The sequence below is a fragment of the Eubalaena glacialis genome, chromosome 9 (assembly GCF_028564815.1).
Source record: "Eubalaena glacialis isolate mEubGla1 chromosome 9, mEubGla1.1.hap2.+ XY, whole genome shotgun sequence".
Taxonomy (NCBI): Eukaryota; Metazoa; Chordata; class Mammalia; order Artiodactyla; family Balaenidae; genus Eubalaena; species Eubalaena glacialis.
The window spans coordinates 45,950,542-45,971,520 of NC_083724.1; the positions used below are offsets into that span (position 1 = coordinate 45,950,542).

At 39.5% G+C, this 20,979-nt stretch overlaps 1 protein-coding gene across 3 annotated transcripts in view; it reads left to right on the top strand.

Moving 5' to 3' along the window:
- The window catches only part of NMRK1 (nicotinamide riboside kinase 1), a 34,628-nt gene that overhangs the window by 9,749 nt on the left and 3,900 nt on the right, over positions 1–20,979 (top strand). For 2 of the 3 annotated variants that reach the window (XR_009702136.1, XM_061201179.1), the window contains exons 2-8: positions 3,262–3,315; positions 8,305–8,395; positions 8,691–8,739; positions 15,078–15,225; positions 15,305–15,376; positions 16,000–16,106; positions 18,361–18,444. Coding sequence is in view for 2 of the 3 variants with exons in the window: in XM_061201179.1 (XP_061057162.1) it covers positions 3,287–3,315; positions 8,305–8,395; positions 8,691–8,739; positions 15,078–15,225; positions 15,305–15,376; positions 16,000–16,106; positions 18,361–18,444 (580 nt within the window). In the remaining variant the exon portion in view is untranslated. The remainder of the gene's footprint in view (positions 1–3,261; positions 3,316–8,304; positions 8,396–8,690; positions 8,740–15,077; positions 15,226–15,304; positions 15,377–15,999; positions 16,107–18,360; positions 18,445–20,979) is intronic. The other variant, XM_061201180.1, reaches the window with a different exon arrangement.

The following is a 20,979-nucleotide window of genomic DNA, read 5'->3' on the forward strand; positions in this document are numbered from 1 at the left end:
AAAGATGCTACCAGCAAACTACTAGAGCTAATCAACGAATCTGGTAAAGTAGCAGGATACAAAATTAATGCATAGAAATCTCTTGCATTCCTATACACTAATGATGAAAAATCTGAAAGAGAAATTAAGGACACACTCCCATTTACCACTGCAACAAAAAGAATAAAAAACGTAGGAATAAACCTACCTAAGGAGACAAAATACCTGTATGCAGAAAACTATAAGACACTGATGAAAGAAATTAAAGATGATACAAGCAGATGGAGAGACATACCATGTTTTTGGATTGGAAGAATCAACATTGTGAAAATGACTATACTACCCAAAGCAATCTGCTGATTTAGTGCAATCCCAATCAAACTACCACTGGCATTTTTCACAGAACTAGAACAAAAAATTTCACAATTTGTATGGAAACACAAAAGACCCCGAATAGCCAAAGCAATCTTGAGAAAGAAAAATGGAGCTGGAGGAATCAGACTCCAAGACCTCAGACTATACTACAAAGCTACAGTAATCAAGACAGTATGGTACTGGCACAAAAACAGAAAGAGAGATCAATGGAACAGGATAGAAAGCCCAGAGATAAACCCACGCACATATGGTCACCTTATCTTTGATAAAGGAGGCAAGAATACACAGTGGAGAAAAGACAGTCTCTTCAATAAGTGGTGCTGGGAAAACTGGACAGCTACATGTAAAAGAATGAAATTAGAACACTCCCTGACACCATACACAAAAATAAACTCAAAATGGATTAAAGACCTAAATGTAAGGCCAGACACTATAAAACTCTTAGAGGAAAACATAGGCAGAACACTTCATGACATAAATGACAACAAGATCCTTTTTGACCCACCTCCTAGAGAAACGGAAATAAAAACAAAAATAAACAAATGGGACCTAATGAAACTTAAAACCTTTTGCACAGCAAAGGAAACCATAAACAAGACGAAAAGACAACCCTCAGAATGGGAGAACATATTTGCAAATGAAGCAACTGACAAAGGATTAATCTCCAAAATTTACAAGCAGCTCATGCAGCTCATTATCAAAAAAACATACAACCCAATCCAAAAGTGGGCAGAAGACCTAAACAGACATTTCTCCAAAGAAGATACACAGATGGCCAGCAAACACATGAAAGGATGCTCAACATCACTAATCATTAGAGAAATGCAAATCAAAACTACAATGAGGTATCACCTCACAGCAGTCAGAATGGCCATCATCAAAAAATCTACAAACAGTAAATGCTGGAGAGGGTGTGGAGAAAAGGGAACCCTCTTGAACTGTTGGTGGGAATGTAAATTGATACAGCCACTATGGAGAACAGTATGGAGGTTCCTTAAAAACTAAAAATAGAACTACCATACGACCCAGCAATCCCACTAGTGGGCATATACCCTGAGAAAACCATAATTCAAAAAGAGTCATGTATCACAACGTTCATTACAGCTCTATTTACAATAGCCAGGACATGGAAGCAACCTAAGTGTCCATTGACAGATGAATGGATAAAGAAGATGTGACACATATATACAATGGAATATTACTCAGCCATAAAAAGAAACGAAGTTATTTGTAGTGAAGTGGATGGACCTAGAGTCTGTAATACAGAGTGAAGTAAGTCAGAAAGAAAAAAATACCGTATGCTAACACATATATATGGAATCTTAAAAAAAAAAAAAAAGGTTCTGAAGAAGCTGTGGGCAGGACAGGAATAAAGACGCAGATGTAGAGAATGGACTTGAGGACACGGGGAGGGGGAAGGGTAAGTTGGGATGAAGTGAGAGAGTGTCATGGACTTATATATACTACCAAATGTAAAATATATAGCTAGTGGGAAGCAGCCGCATAGCACAGGGAGATCAGCTCAGTGCTTTGTGACCACCTAGAGGGGTGGGATAGGAAGATGGGAAGGAGACCCAAGAAGGAGGAGATATGAGGATATATGTATATGTATAGCTGATTCACTTTGTTGTAAAGCAGAAACTAACACACCATTGTAAAGCAATTATATTCCAATAAAGATGTTAAGAAAAAAAAAAAAGACTCTGCACCCCCAATGCAGGGGGCATGAGTTCGATCCCTGGTCAGGGAACTAGATCCCACATGCATGCTGCAACTAAGGAGCCCGCATGCTGCAGCTAAGACCTGGCACAAGCAAATGATAAATAAATAAATAAATATTAAAAAAATTTTTTTTTCAATAAAAAATTTAAAAAAATAAAACCTGGCCCTCTGCCTGAACACCTGCAGTCCATTTTGTAATAGGGGACGCTCACTCTGATATCCAATAAATGAAATGTTATCCCAATAGAAAAGGAATTCTATTCTTCTCATTTGTAGACATGCATTACGGAAAAAAAAAAAAAAAATTGTACTCAATTATTATTATGTTTTGATCTCCATCAGAAAGTTTATGGAAATGTTTTCTCTGTTATTATATAAGTAATAATAATAATATTATTATTATATTATAATAAGATGAATGGATAAAGAAGATGTGACACATATACACAATGGAATATTACTCAGCCATAAAAAGAAACGAAATTATTTGTAGTGAGGTGGATGGACCTAGAGTCTGTAATACAGAGTGAAGTAAGTCAGAAAGAGAAAATAATATAATATTATATTATAATGAGATTATTACATAATAATCTTGATTTTGTCTCTTGGCCTGTAAAGCCTCAAAGATTTACTAACTGGCTCATTTTTGAAAGTTTGTCTACCCTGGCCCTAGGGTGAGGAAATAGCATACTTAAAGCGAATTCACTTCCTCTTGCCTCTGGCCAGCAGTGACTGTCTCCTCATTTCAGAAGGAGAGAGAGGCCATCTCTGCCACTTCTCTGCCTTGGGGGTAATGGGTCATCCCTGGGTGACTGAGTCATGCAGGTGACAGGCCACCTGCCTGAGGGGAGCATGAAACTCTGTAGTGTGCCTTGTGGCTCAGCAACTCTTCCATGCCCTTGAAAACAGACCCTCAAGGATGTATGCTTGGCCGTGGGGGTCCTTTTAGTTCACTTGACTTGCTTACAGGCCTTGAGCACTGCCAGCTGTTGGCACGTAGCAGGAGACTGTGGCAGAGAGAAGCCAGTATAGTGTGAAGCTTTCCCACAGAATGTGGGTAATCCTAGGGGGCTAACCCAAAGATCACTGACATCTTTCCCCCTCAGCTGGCCCTTGTAAGTTAGGACTCTTATCTCTTTAGACACCTAAGTGATGTGCCTTCGATTTTTTTTTTTTTAATTTTAGGAAGACGTGATTTTCAAAGCTAATTATGAAAACATTTGTCATTGGAATCGGTGGGTGAGTAATTTTGCTACAAACAGCTGATCGAGATACTCAGGATGTCCAAAGGGTGTTTCCATGTGGATGTGGTGGGGAAAGGAGAAGCAGTGAGAAGGATTCCTGAGTCCCAGAAAAGAGAACAGGACACTTGAATTTAAAACAGCGGAGCATCGGCTACGTAAATGCCAACAGGAGACGAGAGAGTTTCCTATAAACAGAAACAGGGGAGTCGGTACACAAAGTTTACCTGCTTTACTGTTTGTTTTCTAAAGCTAACACCAGAGGCAAGGCCTGATCTGATGCTACATTGGTTTAGGGTGATTTATCGTTCTCCATATGGCTGCTCCTCCAGTGTGACATAGGAGAAAATCTATCATTTCTTGCCAGTTATGCCCAGCTTTGGACATGTGGAATAAGGAACCACCTCACCTCTACCCCTTTTCCCCATACTTTTCATCTTGAGGTAGTCCTTATTTCCCTGGCATGATTATTAATCATTCACCCCTCTCCCTCTCAGAAGTGTCCTAAATTATATGGTCACCCTACCCATGGTACCAAGAAGTGGGCATTCAAATAAGACAATAGCAACTTAAAAGGACATTATTTGTTTTGTTAGTGTATTATGTTCATCTTTCTTCTGAGTCCTTTCACATTATGTGTAGTCTAGTTAATAAAATATTTAAGACTATTGAAATTAAAAGTTTATAATTTGGGGGAGATCATCGTATTATTGCATTACATAACTATAGTAAGTAATCAATTAGAAGTAACATTGAATGAATTAAATGCCAGAACTCTGCCTTGACTTGCTCCCATCTAATCAGAACCAAGTTCAGTTTTTCTCTGCGTTGCTTCTCGTCCGTCTTTTCCTTTCCACACTCACTGCCACCATCCTAATTCAAGCCCTCATTCCCTAATTCCAATCTCCTCCTCTTAATCTTTCTTACATACCTCTACCAGTTTAATCTTCAAACAGAATTTTTAAATTTTCTCTCACCTGATGAACAGTATTCAGTGGTTCCCAATTATTTAAAATGCAGTCTAAATTTCCTGATATATGAGGACCATCCAAAAATAATAACATGTATTAGCTTCAGGGGTGGGCAGATAGGCAGGGTACAGGAAAGATTTGATACAGGAGCTTAGTGGTGTCACCAAAGACTCCATTTCTCTCTGCCTCTTCTCTGTGTCTTCCTCCTTTTGGATTCATCCTAAAGCTGGCTCCATTTTTTGGTCGCAAGGGACTGCTAGCAGCTCCTGGGACCTCATGCTTCTTCTTAGCCTGTCACTAGGGGGAAAAAAGTGCTTTGCTTCCCCTAGGCCAAGGGTCTTTGACAGGACCACCTGGGTCACATAGCCACAGTTAACTGTGGCAAAAGCGAGGGGATTGCCTTGATTGTTTTAGGCCATTGGGTCCCTGCTCTGGAGTTGAGAGCGGGGTCAATCCCAACCAGACCTTGGAAACAGGGGTGGAACCTGGGGAGGCCACTACCAGGTCCACTACAGAATCCAATCCGACTTCTATTCTGCACGTGTGTGAATAAATTCCCCTCATCTCAATATTCCAGTATAATGCCCTCTGTCTAGAAACCTGTGTCATGCTTTTTTTTTTTTTTTTTTTTTATTTATTTTATTTATGGCTGTGTTGGGTCTTCGTTTCTCTGCGAGGGCTTTCTCTAGTTGTGGCAAGCGGGGGCCACTCTTCATCACGGTGCGCGGGCCTCTCACTATCGCGGCCTCTCTTGTTGCGGAGCACAGGCTCCAGACACGCAGGCTCAGTAATTGTGGCTCACGGGCCCAGTTGCTCTGCGGCATGTGGGATCTTCCCAGACCAGGGCTCGAACCCGTGTCCCCTGCATTGGCAGGCAGATTCTCAACCACTGCGCCACCAGGGAAGCCCTGTGTCATGCTTTCTTGCCACGTGCATTTGGTTCTATGCATAACTTCCTAAGAAAGCCTCTCTTCACTGTCTCTTCCTCAGCAAGTGCCAGGATTTCATTTTAGTGCTGCTGCTTCTGCAAAGCCCCTGCCAGACTTAGCTGCAGTTCCTGCCTTCCTTTCTCCAAACTCACTGTGCTGTATCTCTCTCATGTATTTACCACTTGCTGCCCTATGAACTAAATATTCAGTTGAGACTGCAAGGAATAGTAAAGGTTCTAGAGGATTCAAGTGGCATCCATGAACCTCCTGAAAACTTAATGCATGTATGAAGATGTTCATTTTTCTGGGGAAAGATTTTATAACTTTGATCAGATTCTCGCAAAGTTCCTTCCTTAATGTTAAAAAATGTAAACTCCATGGGTGTTAGAGTTGGACTCTGTATCTCATCTCCATTACTTGCTAGTTGTTACCTTGAGCAAGTTTTATGAGAATACAGCTTTTCAACCCTTTCCTCAACTGGACAATGGGAAAATTATTATCTACCTTGGACGAATGGATTGCAGAATGGATTCTCCACTTGTTGGAGTAATTACAGACAGCCTTTTTAACTTCTCCCTTCCCAAATACCATGTTCCAAATACAGTGACCTCTCTTTTCACCTGTCACATAGAAAACAAATGGACTAGGAGTTGTGCATTTATTTGGGTGTTATAAACAAAGGAGCAAGTGGGCCCAAGGAGTCCCCCATTTCCTTCCCTAGACCCCAGGGTAGAACATGCTCCTGTCTGGACACTCTGGCCCCAGGGTTGGAGAGCACATGCATGAAGCTGTGAGCCTGCTGGTGCATGGTGGGTATGAGCATGCTGAAGGAGAAGGGTTGAGTCTTAAGGTGTCACCTGACCTGGATGGTGGCAGTCTAATTACAGGTCCTAGGCTCAGACTTGTTACATACTTTTCCCCCTCCCTCATCTTTCTGACCTGGACTGCCTTCTAGCTGGTCCATCTCTACTAAGTCTACAAAAATGAGGTGCTTATTTCTCATTGGCTCTAGCTAAGTCAGTGAGAAGGGATCTAATTACTGTTGGTTCAATTGCATGATCTTAACTAAAGAGGTAAGTCTAGAAAATGATACATTTTCTAGCCAGGTTGCTCATACTGTAATAAAGTTATCCCTGTTTACTGTGTATTTTAAACCAAAATTCAATAATCAAACTATGGGTATTCAACATGGATTACAGACATTTTCAGTAAAGGGGGAAAAAAATTCTTCTAACAGTATTTTCTCAGTGCATAGGGTAATACCCACCCACTTTTCCATTTTTAAGGAGATTGCCCATATCCTACCCAATTGTGTGATCTAAGGTTAAACAGAAAAAACAAAACAAACAAAAAAATCCCAAAAAAACAAAAAAAGTGTGAATCAAGTTTCTTCTATTAATACTTTGTAGGTGTAAGATATTTGGCTAATAATTGAATTATATCCAATAAACAATTTTGATGAATAAGTATTAGTTCCTTTCCCCTTTCTAGATTATAAACATACTGCAATTCATCTTACCTCGGAGTAAGCACAATTCATGTGCAGTCAGAAGTTTTTTGTGCTGTAGACATTTGGTGGTATGATGAAGTCTTGCTTTCTCCGAGTAGTGGTTTTAAATGCACAAAATAAAATACAGAAATACAAAGGAAACCAGTTATGATAATAATATAGTTATAAAAATATTTTTAAAAGCAAATTTGTAGCATTATGATACACATGCTTCTTTGTTAACTCACTAAATAACAGTGTCCTGTGGTGAGTCTAAAAGCTGCTGTAAATTTGAAGTAATAGAGTGTCAGTGATACTTCAAGATGTCTTCCCAAAGTGCAACATGATATGAAAATACCTGTCTGTGATTTCTGTTGGTGAAAAAGCCACAGGTACTATTAATAATACTGTTGCTAGTGACTTATATTTTAATTAAAGGAAATGCCAAAATTCTGTTAGAATTTATTGAAAATAAAGATATAACATCTTTCAAGTTCACAAAGACCCCGAATCTGTCCATAGACTCTTTGGAAGTACATAAGCCCCAGATTTAAAAAAAAAAACTCTTTGAGTGACTGAGTGGAGAAGTGCCTTCCCCCCAACTATGCGTGGTTCTGGGTACTGGAAAACTAGATACATACACAGAGGAGTTGGTCAGGGTCGCCATTCTCCTTGATGTCACAGTCCAGCCAGAGGGGACAAGTAACTGACAGGATTTGATAAGCTACAATGGACCTCCCAACCAGCGCCAAAGTAGAGAGAGATTGGGGAAAAGGAGGCATTCCAAAGGAGATGAAAAGTCATGATAGGTGGGCTTGTAATAAGCCATTCCTCCATTTTTCTTCACTGTGCATTGAAACAAAATCACAGTGACCAAGTGCAGTTTTATATACTTGCACTAAAGTGTGCTACTCATATTCTCTGTGTGGCATGTGAACCTTGTGAATGTTTCAGCGTAGACAAAAAATTCTTTTGCTTCCAATACGATAGCTGTAATATGTCTTAGTATTACGCAGTTCACTTGCCCAATATTAGTTACCTTTCTGCTCCATCCTTTCCAGCTTACTTCTTTTTTTTTTTTTTTTTTTTTTTTAATTTATTTATTTATTTATTTATTTATTTTTGGCTGTGTTGGATCTTTGTTTCTGTGCGAGGGCTTTCTCTAGTTGCGGCGAGCGGGGGGCCACTCTTCATCGCGGTGCGCGGGCCTCTCACTATCGCGGCCTCTCTTGTTGTGGAGCACAGGCTCCAGACGCGCAGGCTCAGTAGTTGTGGCTCACGGGCCCAGTTGCTCCGTGGCATGTGGGATCTTCCCAGACCAGGGCTCGAACCCGTGTCCCCTGCATTGGCAGGCGGATTCTCAACCACTGCACCACCAGGGAAGCCCCCAGCTTACTTCTTATCATTTGTTGCATCAGACCTGCTTGAGCCTATGATTTTTGCCAAAAAAGTCCTATCTATGAAAGAAATAATTTTTTCTTAGATATTACATATTGTTTTAAATATCCTTTTTCTAAGATCAATTTAAAGTGTTTTATGTTCTTTTAATGCATCTTGCTTCTTGGTATTTTCTTTCTTTGTTTTCTTTTTTTGTTCAGTGTGACAAACGGTGGGAAGACAACATTGGCTAAGAATTTGCAGAAACGCCTTCCAAACTGCAGTATCATATCTCAGGATAATTTCTTTAAGGTATCTATAAAAATTCTCAGATAATTTATTTAACCAAAAGAAGTTATAGTAGCAAAGTTAATTGAATTACATCCAAAAGCGTTTGCTGAGTGATTGAGCTTTTGTAGTGAAGGGAGGCTCAATGCAGTAGTGTTAGTTCTCCACTAGATGGCACACTTATGGGAGCTAATCTTTGATTTTATTTATCCTCACCATCCAAAGCATTTGTTGTAATAAAGGTTTATCAACTCTTCATTCTATGATTGTATTATTTCTGCACTGCACAGTTTTTATGGGTACTTTATTATTTTTCCAGCCACAGTCTGAGATAGAGACAGATGAAAATGGATTTCTTCAGTATGATGGTAAGTAGATGAGCTTACAAAACATTATGCAATAATGTTTGTTTCCTTTTCCAAACCCAAATAACTTTGCTATCTCTGAAGAGAGTCTCAAAATAAGTTTAAATTATGTTGCTGTACTTTAAGCATGCTTTTGTAAGGGTTTCTGATTTATGTTCAGCTATTTAAATAAATGAAACCTTTTCCCCACTTTTATAGTTAAAACTGAAAACATTGGAAAATAAATTTTTCTTTTGAAGGTGGGGTAAGGTGGGTCTCTGTTAGTCTATTCCTCTCGCTTGTAGCAAACTTTAGGGCTATCTATCTTCTGAGCTTACTTTCTCAGTGACCAAGGTACTGAGTCTTTTCACTGCTCAAAAAGAATAGTGAATATTTTTTAGATGGATTCACTTTACCCTCTTGCCCAGGCTAACAGTGCTTTGAAGCCAGCGGAGTAAAGTCCATCAGAAAAACATCTATATAGACCTGTAAAGGAATGTCATACTAGTAAACTATATTTAATGGTCTTATCAACATTTATAATTAACAAGATGATCATTGAGTGCTTATGCAAACTAGCAATAGAGAGAGCTCTCTTAAAGAGCCATAAAATTTGTTCTTTATTTTTAACTTTGATAACCTTGGAGGAAAAATGTTGTGTAATCAGTTCTTACAGAAACATGATAGTTTTAAGAGAGGCAAAATCCTTGACTGGCTATCTATTCTTGCGTCTTGAGCTGCAGCCAGGATATTTTTTTCTTCTCTCCCCCTTTTCTAAAGGTTATTAAGGAAGATTATTACAAAGTAAGAGTTAAACAAGGAAAAACTGTTTTCAACAATTGACGAAGAATTATTCCTAATCTAAATAAGTTCTTACAAACTGATAAGAAAAACACTAATATCCCAGTTGAAAAATGTCCAATGATGTGAATAAGTTATTCACAGAAGCAAAAGGTTATATGATTAATAAATGTACAATAAAAAGTCAACCTCAAAAGTAGTCAAGGAAATTCTCTGGCGGCCCAGTGATTAGGACTTGGCGCTTTCACTGCCAGGGCCCGGGTTCGATCCCTGGTTGGGGAACTAAGATCCCGCATACTGCACAGTGTGGCCAAATTTTTTTAAAAATTTAAAAAAGAAAAAAGAAAAGTAGTCAAAGAATTATAACTTATTTTTTCCTCACTTACCTAATAAACAGATTTTTAAAACATTAATAATTAGTAATGGCATAGGCCAAATAAAACAAAAACTTATAGATGGGAATATAAATTGGTACAACCTTTTCTGGTAAGGAGGTTGAGCACATGTCCCAAAGACGGTAAAATATTCATGCCATGTGTTCAAGTGTCCCACTTCCAGGAATCTATCTTAAGGAGAAATCTGAACTTTTTAGGTAAATGTACAACTTTAAGGTAAGTCAAGGTAATGTTGAAATCTTTGTGATAACTACCAAAACAATAGTTTTAAAGTATATAGCTATCGGTACTTCCCTGGTGGCACAGTGGTTAAGACCCCGCACTCCCAACGCAGTGGGCCCGGGTTTGTTCCCTGCTCAGGGAAATAGATCCCACATGCATGCTTCAACTAAGAGTTTGCACGCCACAACTAAGGAGCACGCCTGCCGCAAATAAATAAAATAAATATTTTTTAAAATAATAACAATAGTAATAAAGTATATAGCTATCACATTTATAAGTAGGTAGAATCATTAAACTATACCTGATAAATACAAAAGAAGTAAAAAACAGAACTAAAATATCAAAGGATGGTAGAAAAATAGAAGATGATAGTAAAATGATAGCTTAAATCAAACATATCAGTAGCTATATTAAGTTAAATTAACTAAAATGAAATACTCAAAAGTTGTCAGACTGGATTTTTTTAAGAAGCCAACTATAAGCTCCTTATAAGAGATATATTTAAACATTAGGATATAGAAAAGTAAATAGTAAAAGCTAGAAAAAGATATACCATGCAAATACCTACTGAAAGAAAATTAGTATAACTGTACTAATATCAGACAAAGTAAAATTTAAGGCAAAGAGTATTACTAGAGATAAAGAGAGCTCAATGAATCAATTCAACTGGAATATAAAACAATCTAAAATTTGTATGCACTTAATAATATGACCTCAAAATACATTAAGCAAAAACTGACAAAACTAAGAGGACAAATAGACAAATCTATAATTATTGCAGGAGACTTTAATACAATTTCCTCAGTAACTTATGGAACAAACTGACAAAAATTATGAGTCTAACAGATTTGAACAACACAACAAACTTGACCAAACTAACATATATAGAACATGCACCCAACAACAGCAGAATACACATTTTTTTCCTCAAGAACACATGGAACATTAACCAAAATGGAAGGCATACACAAGGACATGAAACAAGTCCTAATACATTTCAATGTATTGAAGTAATATAGAGATATCTTCTAATCACAGAGAACTGAATTAGAAATCAATAGCAAAAGAGTAAATACTAAATTCCCAAGTGTTTGAAAATTAATCAGTACCTTTTGTCTGATTCTTAAAAACTTTTTCTTATGGAAAATTTTAAACATATACAAAGAAAGGCAGAAAAGTATAATGAACTCTCATGAATTCACCATCCTGCTTTTAAAATGATGAACTCTTGGCCAATTATATTTCATCTATACCCTCACCCACCTGCTCCTTCTATATTATTTTGAAGCAAATTCCAGACATCATCACATTTTATCTGAAGCAAAACACTTCTGTATATCCCATGGGTCACAGAATAAATCACAATGAAAATCAGAAAATATTTTTAACTGAATGATAGTGGAAATACATTAAAACTGATGGTACTTCTGGTTCCAGCCAAGATGGCTTGGCCCCATTCCTTGCTATTCCTCCCTCTTATAACTAAAAACCATGGATGGAATACAACAAAAAGGAAAGACTCTGAATGATGAAGAGAGCAGACTGACTGGGGACTTTGGACCTTGAGGAATGACATAGCTGTGAGTTTCCTGGGGTTTTTTTGTTTTTTGTTTTTTTGTTTTTTGTCTGTCTCTCATATATCTGAAAGGGGGTGATTGGTGATGGAGAAGGGTACAACATGGAACCATCAATAGGTGCAACCCAAAACTCCCAAGAAACCTGTTCCCTATAGTCAAAGGACTAGAAAAATGGTGACCTAACAGAATAGAAAATTATGTTGATAATATCCACCTTACTGTAGGCAAACAAAAGGAAGAACCAACTTCCCCTCATGGTGTTAGCAGGGCCCAGTGGAAGGCTAGACTTTTGGACCCATCAGCACCAGCAAGGTCTGGTGAGTTGGCTTTCCACATCGTCATAGGGATCATATCAGTGGTGCTGAACGGAGCTGAACTTCCACACCTACCTGGCAGCAAAGAGACCGAATAAGGCAGTGTGAGGTGGTGCTAGTTGGCACTCCACTTTCCTTAACCGGGCAGTGTCAACTACTGTCAGCAGGACCCACTTGAGAGCTGAACTTCTATCCTCACTGAGCTGTAATGAAGCCACACCCACATGCTGCTTTCCTCTTTTCCCCCCACAGTCACCCCCCCCACCTCAGTATTGGTGAGGCCCAGCAGGCAGCTGAACATCCACCCCACCTGGACCTGCACACTACACCTAAACAGGGACACTGCCTGCAAAAAAAAAGATTAAATAGGATCCAGAGCCTCATAGCATAATACCCAAAATTTCCAGGATGAGACTAAAAATCATTTGTCATATTAAGAACCAGGCAACTTTCAACTTGAATGAGAAAAGACAATTAGACAGTAACACTGTGATGACACAGATGCTGGAATTCTGACAAGGATTTTAAAGCAGCATTCATAAAAAGGCTTCAGTGAGCATTTGTGACCATTCTTGAATCAAGTGAAAAATTAGAAAGCCTCAACAAAGAAAGAGAAGATGTGAAAAAGAACCATATATAAATTTTAGAACTGAAAACTGATACAATAATTGAAATTTTAAAACTCACTGGATGGGTGTAACAGCAGTATAAATATGACAGAGGAAAGAATCAGTGAACTTCAAGACAGAACAATAGAAATTATTCAATCTGAACAAGCAAGAGAAAGTAGACTGAAAAGAAATGAACAGGGGGACTTCCCTGGTGGTGCAGTGGTTAAGAATCCACCTGCCAGTGCAGGTTCCAAGGGTTCAATCCCTGGTCCGGGAAGATCCCACATGCCGCGGAGCAGCTAAGCCCGTGCACCACAACTACTGAGCCTGCTCTCTAGAGCCTGCGAGCCACAACTATTGAGCCCACACGTCACAACTACTGAAGCCCACACGCTCTAGAACCCTCACACTGCAACTACTGAGCCCATGTGCCACAACTACTGAAGCCCACGTGCTCTAGGGCCTGCATGCCGCAACTACTGAGCCTGCGTGCTGCAACTACTGAAGCCCACGTGCCTAGAGCCTGTGCTCTGCAACAAGAGAAGCTACCACAATAAGAATCCTGTGTACCTCAACGAATAGTAGCCCCCGCTCGCTGCAACTAGAGAAAGCCCACGCGCAGCAACGAAGACACAAAGCAGCCCCCCCCCAAAAAAAAAAGAACAGAAATGTGGGACAATAATGAAAGATCTAACATTTATATCATTGGAAGCTCAGAAGGAGAGGAGGAGTGTGGTGCTGAAAAAGTATTCAAATAAGTAATGATGTAAAACATCTCAAATTTGGCATAAGACATAAACCTACAGATTGAAGAATCTGAGTGATCCTCAAAAAAATTAAACAAGACTGATCAATAAAAAAAATAGAGAAGGCACAAATTACATATATCAAAACCAAAAAGGTTAATATCACTACAAATCCTACAAACATTAAAAAGATGAGGATATTATGAAGAATTTTATGCAAATAAATTTGAAAACGTAAATGAAATTGACAGTCTTACCAAATGCAAATTAACCAAAACAAACACCAGAAAAAAAGAGAAAATCTTAATAGCTCTATATCTTTTAAATGAATTAATTCATAATTTTAAAACCTTCCACTAAAAAACCTTTAAGACCAGATGGCTCAGTTCAGTCATTCTGGAGTGGGGCTGAGAATTTGCATTTCTAATAAGTTCTCAGATGATGCTGATGCTGCTAGTGTAGATAGCATGCTTTGAGAATCACTGTTATAGGGTACTTTTCTAGCATTAACAACTGTAAACTCTAAAGGTATGCACATTTTAGAATTTGAATGTGACATACTTGTATCCTTTGTAAATTCTTTTAATGATTTTCCTCCTCTTATTTATCTGTAAGAGCTCTTTATATATTAAAGATATCCATTCTTTGCCAAATACATTGCAGGTATTTTCACCAGTGTGTCATATCTTTCAAACTAATTTATAAATATTTTGTCATCCAAAAATGTTAAACTTTTATATAGTCAAGGGGGAATAGAAGTTATAAATAAAGCAATAAGTTTATAATTGTCAAAGCTGGTAATGGGGACATGGAAGTTCATTGTACTCTATGCTCTACTTTTGTATATGTTTAAAATTTTCCAGGAGTTTCCTGGTGGCGCAGTGGTTAAGAATCCGCCTGCCAATGCAGGGGACACAGGTTTGAGCCCTGGTCCGGGAAGATCCCACATGCCGCGGAGCAACTAAGCTTATGCGCCACAACTACTGAGCCTGCGCTCTAGAGCCCAAGAGCCACAACTACTGAAGCCCGCACGCCTAGAGCCCGTGCTCCGCAACAACAGAAGCCACTGCGATGAGATGCCCACGCACTGCAACAGAGTAGTCCCCGCTCGCAGCAACTAGAGAAAGCCCACGTGCAGCAACAAAGACCCAATGCAGCCAAATATAAATAAATAGATAAATAAAATTTTCCAGAATGAAAATATATCAAGCATACCACTTTATCAATATTAGAGTTTATATTTTTTGTCTAAATATTTGTTAATTAGGTGTTTTTTTAGTCTTAGCTGCAGCACACAGGCTCTTAGTTGCGACACACAGGCTCTGCATTGTGGTGCGTGGGCTTCTCTCTAGTTGTGGCATGCGGGCTCCTCTCTAGTTAGAGCACGTGGGCTCAGTAGTTGCAGCACGTTAACTCTCTGGTTGTGGCGCGCAGGCTCTAGAGCGCTCAGACTCAGTTGCCCTGCAGCATGTGGGACCTTAGTTCCCAGACCAGGGATCGAACCCATGTCCCCTGCATTGGAAGGCAGATTCTTAACCACTGGACCACCAGGGAAGTCCCTAATTAGGTGTTTTGAAGGGTAAATATAATAGTATTATTTTATATATTTATAGACCACTGGCTATACTCATCATAAAAAGCCACAGCGTAAAACTTTTGTTGTATTGATTTCATTTTTTTGTGTGTTTGTTTGAAGTGCTTGAAGCACTTAACATGGAGGAAATGATGTCCGCCATTTCCTGCTGGATGGAAAGCGCAGCACACCCTCTGGCATCAACAGACAGGGGAAACACTGAGGAAATTCCCATCTTAATTATCGAAGGTTTCCTTCTCTATAATTATAAGTAAGCATTCCCCACTCTAATATTGACTCTGAATGAATGGGGAAAAAAACTTTGTGCACTAAATATGCTGTTAATTTAGGCCCCTTGACACTATATGGAATAGAAGCTATTTTCTGACCATTCCGTATGAAGAATGTAAGAGGAGGAGGAGGTAAGTTTTGACATTGCCTTTGTGGATTGTAATTCAAAAGACAAACTTTAGGAAAAACAAGGAAACAGCATTATTGAGCAATGTGTATATGTCATTTTTCAAGCAAGGGAAGCCTCAATTCTTCATACAAAGAGCAAGACCTTTTTCCATAAATGGTCACCCACATGGAGTAATGCAAATTACTTTTCTAAGAAAAGGCTCTTGTACAAGCTATTTGGCTCATCTTTCCTAAATCTTCATATGAAGCAATCCTATGTTGATTATGGTTTTAAATTAGGGGGCCTGTATGCTGCTACAGCCACAGAGAACACCGATTAAAGCTTACTACAACATATCAGTATCTCTATCATTATTTACATTAATATTTGTCTCTCACTTCTTTTATAAATCACTAGGGGGGGAAAATAATTATGAATGGTAGTCAGTGAATTACAGAGTTCATTTTTTAGATCAGGGGACTAAATCCATTGGGTGTTGTCTTTGTAACTGGCATTGAGTCTAAAAAGTGTAGTCTTAATCCTGTTTAGACTCAGTCTCTGGGTGATTTCCCCGTTGTCCTGACCATTATTTTACTTTATCAATTGTGTTTATGTCAACATAAAGTTTCCTATGTATTTTGATAGTACAAGGATCTACGAGCCTCCAGACACCCCAGGGTACTTTGAGGGCCACGTGTGGCCCATGTATCTAAAGCACAGAAAAGAAATGGAGAACATCTCATGGGAAATCGGTAAGTGCCTTTTTTTCCCTCCACGGAAGGCTTTTTACTTGTCATTGCCTCAAAGTACACAAAAGAAAGGACTTTAGAAGGCATTTTCTCATGTATTAGATTATCAAAGGACACTTTAAGCTAGAACACTCTGGGCTCCACCTTTTCCACACTGGCTCTCCTGCCTTCTGTTTCTCTCTCTATGGCTCTTGTCAAAGTTTGTCAACTTCTAGATGGTCATTCATTCAACAAATATTGATTGAATGCCTTCCGTGTACAAGGCATTGCCCTGGTGATATCAAGGGAAATAAGGCAGACTCAGTCTCTACTCTTATGAACCAGCATTCTATCAGGAAAATGGATGTTAAATGGATGATGCACAAGATTATCCTTTTTAGCTGTGCTGAATACTGCGACACTGAGCTTCAGGGGGACTGCCCAAGTCTCAGCAATCCAGGAAGGCTTCCTTGAGGAAGCCATATTTAAACCACATGATAGATTTAACTGGACAAAAGGAGGTAACTTGGGGAGATAGAAGGTTACCCCAGATGTTGGGTATGGTGCATGAAAAGACCAGGGGGCACCAGAAGGAAGGTTGTGGTAGAGAAAGCCAAGGCAAGAGGTGATGTTGCTGATACAGGAAGGGTCCAAACCCTGCAAGGCCATAGACCAGTTAAGGACTTAGTTCATTATCCTAAGGAAAGTGGGAAGCCCTCTACAGAGAGGCTTTATACAAGGATGTGGTAGATATAAAATTTTTGTTTTAGTAAGATCCCTCTGGCTATGTGAAGGGTAGATGTAGAGGGTGCAATATTGGACATATGTACTCAGAAGAACTGCGTGATAGGATAGACATGGAGGGTGCAGGCAATTGAGGTGGCAAGGACAACAGCTTAGGAATTGGCAGGCATTATTTCAGAAAATAGGAAAAAGTGAAGGAGTCGCAGATTTGCAAGGAGGAATGCGAGTCTGTTTTGCACGTAATGAAGTTGAGATGCCTGAGGGACTTAAAGCAGTGATTTAGAAATAGATATCTGGATCTATGGGCCTGGGCCAAGAACGGATCCTTGGGATATAGAGTACCACATGGAGAAGATGCAGGATGCTGGAGAGAGAAGGGTTTTGGATGGGGTAGAGCAATCAAAACTGACGTATCTTTTCAGAATAAAGGGAGTTGCGTATATTGTGAGAAGCCTCGTGACCTCTTTGGTAGCTACAGAAAGCACACAGGGCCTCTCCATGATCTGGCGGCTCTTATGATCCCGTCTTCAGTCCAGTTCAACCCCTCTTCCCCATCCACAGAGCCTTTCATGACATTCTGGCCACACCACTTCCAACATGGACCATTGGTTGCAGGGATGTCTTCTTCTTACTACCCCTCTCTCTCTCTCCATCTAAAATGCAAATCCAACCATGCTCCTACCTTGCTTAAATACCTTCGAAGAGTCTCCAGCCCTTCAGGATAAAATTCAAACAGCCAGACCTCAAGGCCACTAAAGACTAAGGCACAGCTCTAAAATCTCATCTCTATACTGTTCCTGCCTCCCCACATTCTAGCCTTTCCACACTGAGCATCTTTTCCTTAATAGACAAAGTTCCTCTTACCTCCCTACCTCTGCAATTTTCTGCCTAGAAGGCCCTTTCTTTCCTTTAACCTACATAACTCCTACTTTTTATCCCAAACTGACTATGCCAGTTTTGTTAAAAATATATATCTCATGGGCCTGGAGAATTCAGATTCAGTACACATGTGAACTCAGACCCCTGCATGGTTTAAGAAGCTTCACAGGTGATCCTGATGTATAAGTAAGTTCAAGAACTACTCCCTTAAGTGATTTCTTTTTCTTTCTTTTTTTTTTTTTGCCATGCTGTGCAGCTTGTGGGAGCTTAGTTCCCGGACCAGGATTGAACCTGGAGTCCTAACCAGTGGACTGCCAGGGAATTCCATAAATGATTGTTTTGAGAAAGGACCTCTTCAGTGCTCCTAAAGTGCCATATGCACAGTGCCACTTAACTCTGTTTCTTTCTTTCTTTTTTTTTTCAATTTTCACATCAGCTAGTTTGAATTTTCTCTGCAATAAATCAAAATTTCTTACCCGTTGTACCTGGATGTGATATATTTCTCTCTTTAATGGCTATTAATTCTTTTTAAGTTATATTCCTGGGTTCTTTGGTTAAACCTATTGGTGTTCTCAAGAGATGCCAAGTGCCAGAGTAAGCATCCTGTATTAATAAGCCTGTTAGCATTTGAACTGCTCTCTTTTCCCCTTCTCAGTTTACCTAGATGGAACAAAATCTGAAGAGGACCTCTTTTCACAAGTGTATGAAGACCTAATACAAGAACTAGCAAAGCAAAAGTGTAAGTATTGTCCAATCAAAGTGGACTGTGAAGGAGCAGCCGGGAGAAATAGTTCACTACATACCCAAGAATGGTATACCAGAAAGCTAATGTAGGAGTGATTGTATCTATTCATGCATTGCTTTGAAGATAGTACAGAATCAGACACTCTGAATGGGTCTAGGGACTTGATTACTTTGTGAGTTTTTTTTAAGGGTGAAAATATTCACCCTTTGTTATGTCTCTTAATGATATTTATGTTATTTAGTTTAAAATTTTTAGTAGATGGCTGTTATTTCAATGGGACTGAAATTATCCTTTGAGTCTAGTGAAGTTAAAATGCTGGTGATCTTCTTTTAATATGTATAGAGTTCCCTTTCTCATTTATTCCTCCTAAAGATTTTTCATAAATTCTATTTCCCAAAATAAACAAAAGATTTAAAAAATTACTTACTGAGTGTTTCTTCAAGGTTTTCATATCAGACAATACATTTTGCAAGTGACAGAAATCCTCCTAAATCTGGCTTAAGCAGAAAGAAAGTACAGGAGTGGCAGTGGCTTCAGGCTCAGCTGTATTAAGGAGCTCAAATGGGGTCCTCATGGTTTTGCCTCAGTTTCATTTTCTGTTTGGGTATATTTTGAAGTCAGTCTCTCTCCACTGACAGATATGATGTCTTTTGGAAGCACCATCCTCCTAGGTCCAACAGCCCCAGTAAAAAGACAGTTTATTCTTTTTCAAGATTGTCTATGAGTTGATAAATGTTGAAGCTGGGTGTTGAGTACAGGGGGGTCTATATATTATTCTCACTAGTTTTGCATATGTTTAAAATTGTTTATTTTGAACATTTTTTAAAGCAGTTTTCCATTTTAGCCCAGCTGAAAATTCCCAGGAAAGATTTTGATTGGTCCTGCTTGGGTCACATGACTTTTGCTAAACCAATCACTATGCCTGGGGAGATGGTTTATTCTGATTGGCTAGGACTGGATCGTGTACTCATCTTGTAGTTGAGTACCTCTCCTAAGGCCTCCTGACTTAAGGGGAGAAATTCCCCAAGGGAAAGCAGGGCAGGAGGTAGAAAGCAGAAGAAGAAGGATGACAAAGTGTGCCGGGAAAACAAAACTATAGATCTAGCTGTTTCATTGGAACTGTTTGAACTAAAAGGGTTTTCATGGCTAACATACAAAATGCAATCATCAGCTGGCTCAAGAGATGACAGTATGAGTCACTTTGGCAGTGAAGAATATTACATGCTCTTTTGGTGAGAAGCAAATCCCCCAGTCCAAATCTCAAAATCTCTCAATAAGAATTAGATTTCCTATGCCCTCAGTAAATTCCTATCTGACTAGCAGTCTAAGCCCAGCCAGGCAGCTCATTGATCCTGACACACTCCCAATTTCAGGATCAGCCCTTCACGTAGGCATGAACCTATTTAAAGAAATTTCAGGACCATATTAAAATTTCTTCCTTTAAGTGGAACTTAAAATCCTTGCCAGGAGCTGATTCACTTTGTTATAAAGCAGAAACTAACACACCATTGTAAAGCAATTATACTCCAATAAAGATGTTCAAAAAAAAAAAAAATCCTTGCCTGCTCAGGTATGCCTGCTCACCCCTGCCATGTTACTCTGATAGACCTCCCATAATGAAGCTCAGGCACCAGCATAAGTGCATACAGAGTGTAGGGTGAAGACAGGGGCTCAGCGTTTGTAAACGATAGCACCTGAGCCAGAGCCACTTCTCTGAGAGTTATTGGCTCCCTTGCTGACCTTGATAAGATACTTATTGGGTGTTTCAGCAGTTGGACACCTATACCTTTCCATCCTCTCAATAATGGCTAATACTTGGGTCCAATTTTCCTTTAATGACCAAGTCATACGTTGAAGTTTGCCCTTATGATCCACCTGCTGATAAAAATAAAGGATCCTTGGGACTTCCCTGGTGGCACAGTGGTTAAGAATCCGCCTGCCAATGCAGGGGTCATGGGTTCCATCCCTGGTCTGGGAAGATCCCACATGCTGCGGAGCAACTAAGCCCCTGAGCCGCAACTGAGCCTGCGCTCTAGAGCCCTCGTGCCACAACTGCTGAAGCCTGTGCGCCTAGGGCCCGTGCTGCGCAACAAGAGAAGCCACCTCAATGAGAAACCCGCGCACCACAACGAAGGGTAGCCCCCGCTCGCCGCAACTAAATAAATTTATTTATTTATTTATTTATTTATTTATTTATAAAAAAATGAAGGAGCCTTGATCGTGTAGCTCAGGCAAATTGCACCTAATTCCATACCAAGTGCCAGCTTGTGCCATCTGGTCCAAGGCCCAAGAATAGCTGACATGTTTTGATGAGGGCTGAAAGCCCACAGGAAAGTACATTTCCATGTGTGTGACACCCTCCTCTTTCCTTGCCTACATCCTAGAGGTTTGTAAGGAAGTATTCCTTGTAAGGCTATCTTGCTTGTGTTCAAGATATTGCATAAAGCTTAAAAAGAAAAACATAATAGCAAAATGTTAGAAGAGACGTAAAATCCAAAGAAGATCAGCTTTTCCTGCCTCCAAGATCTA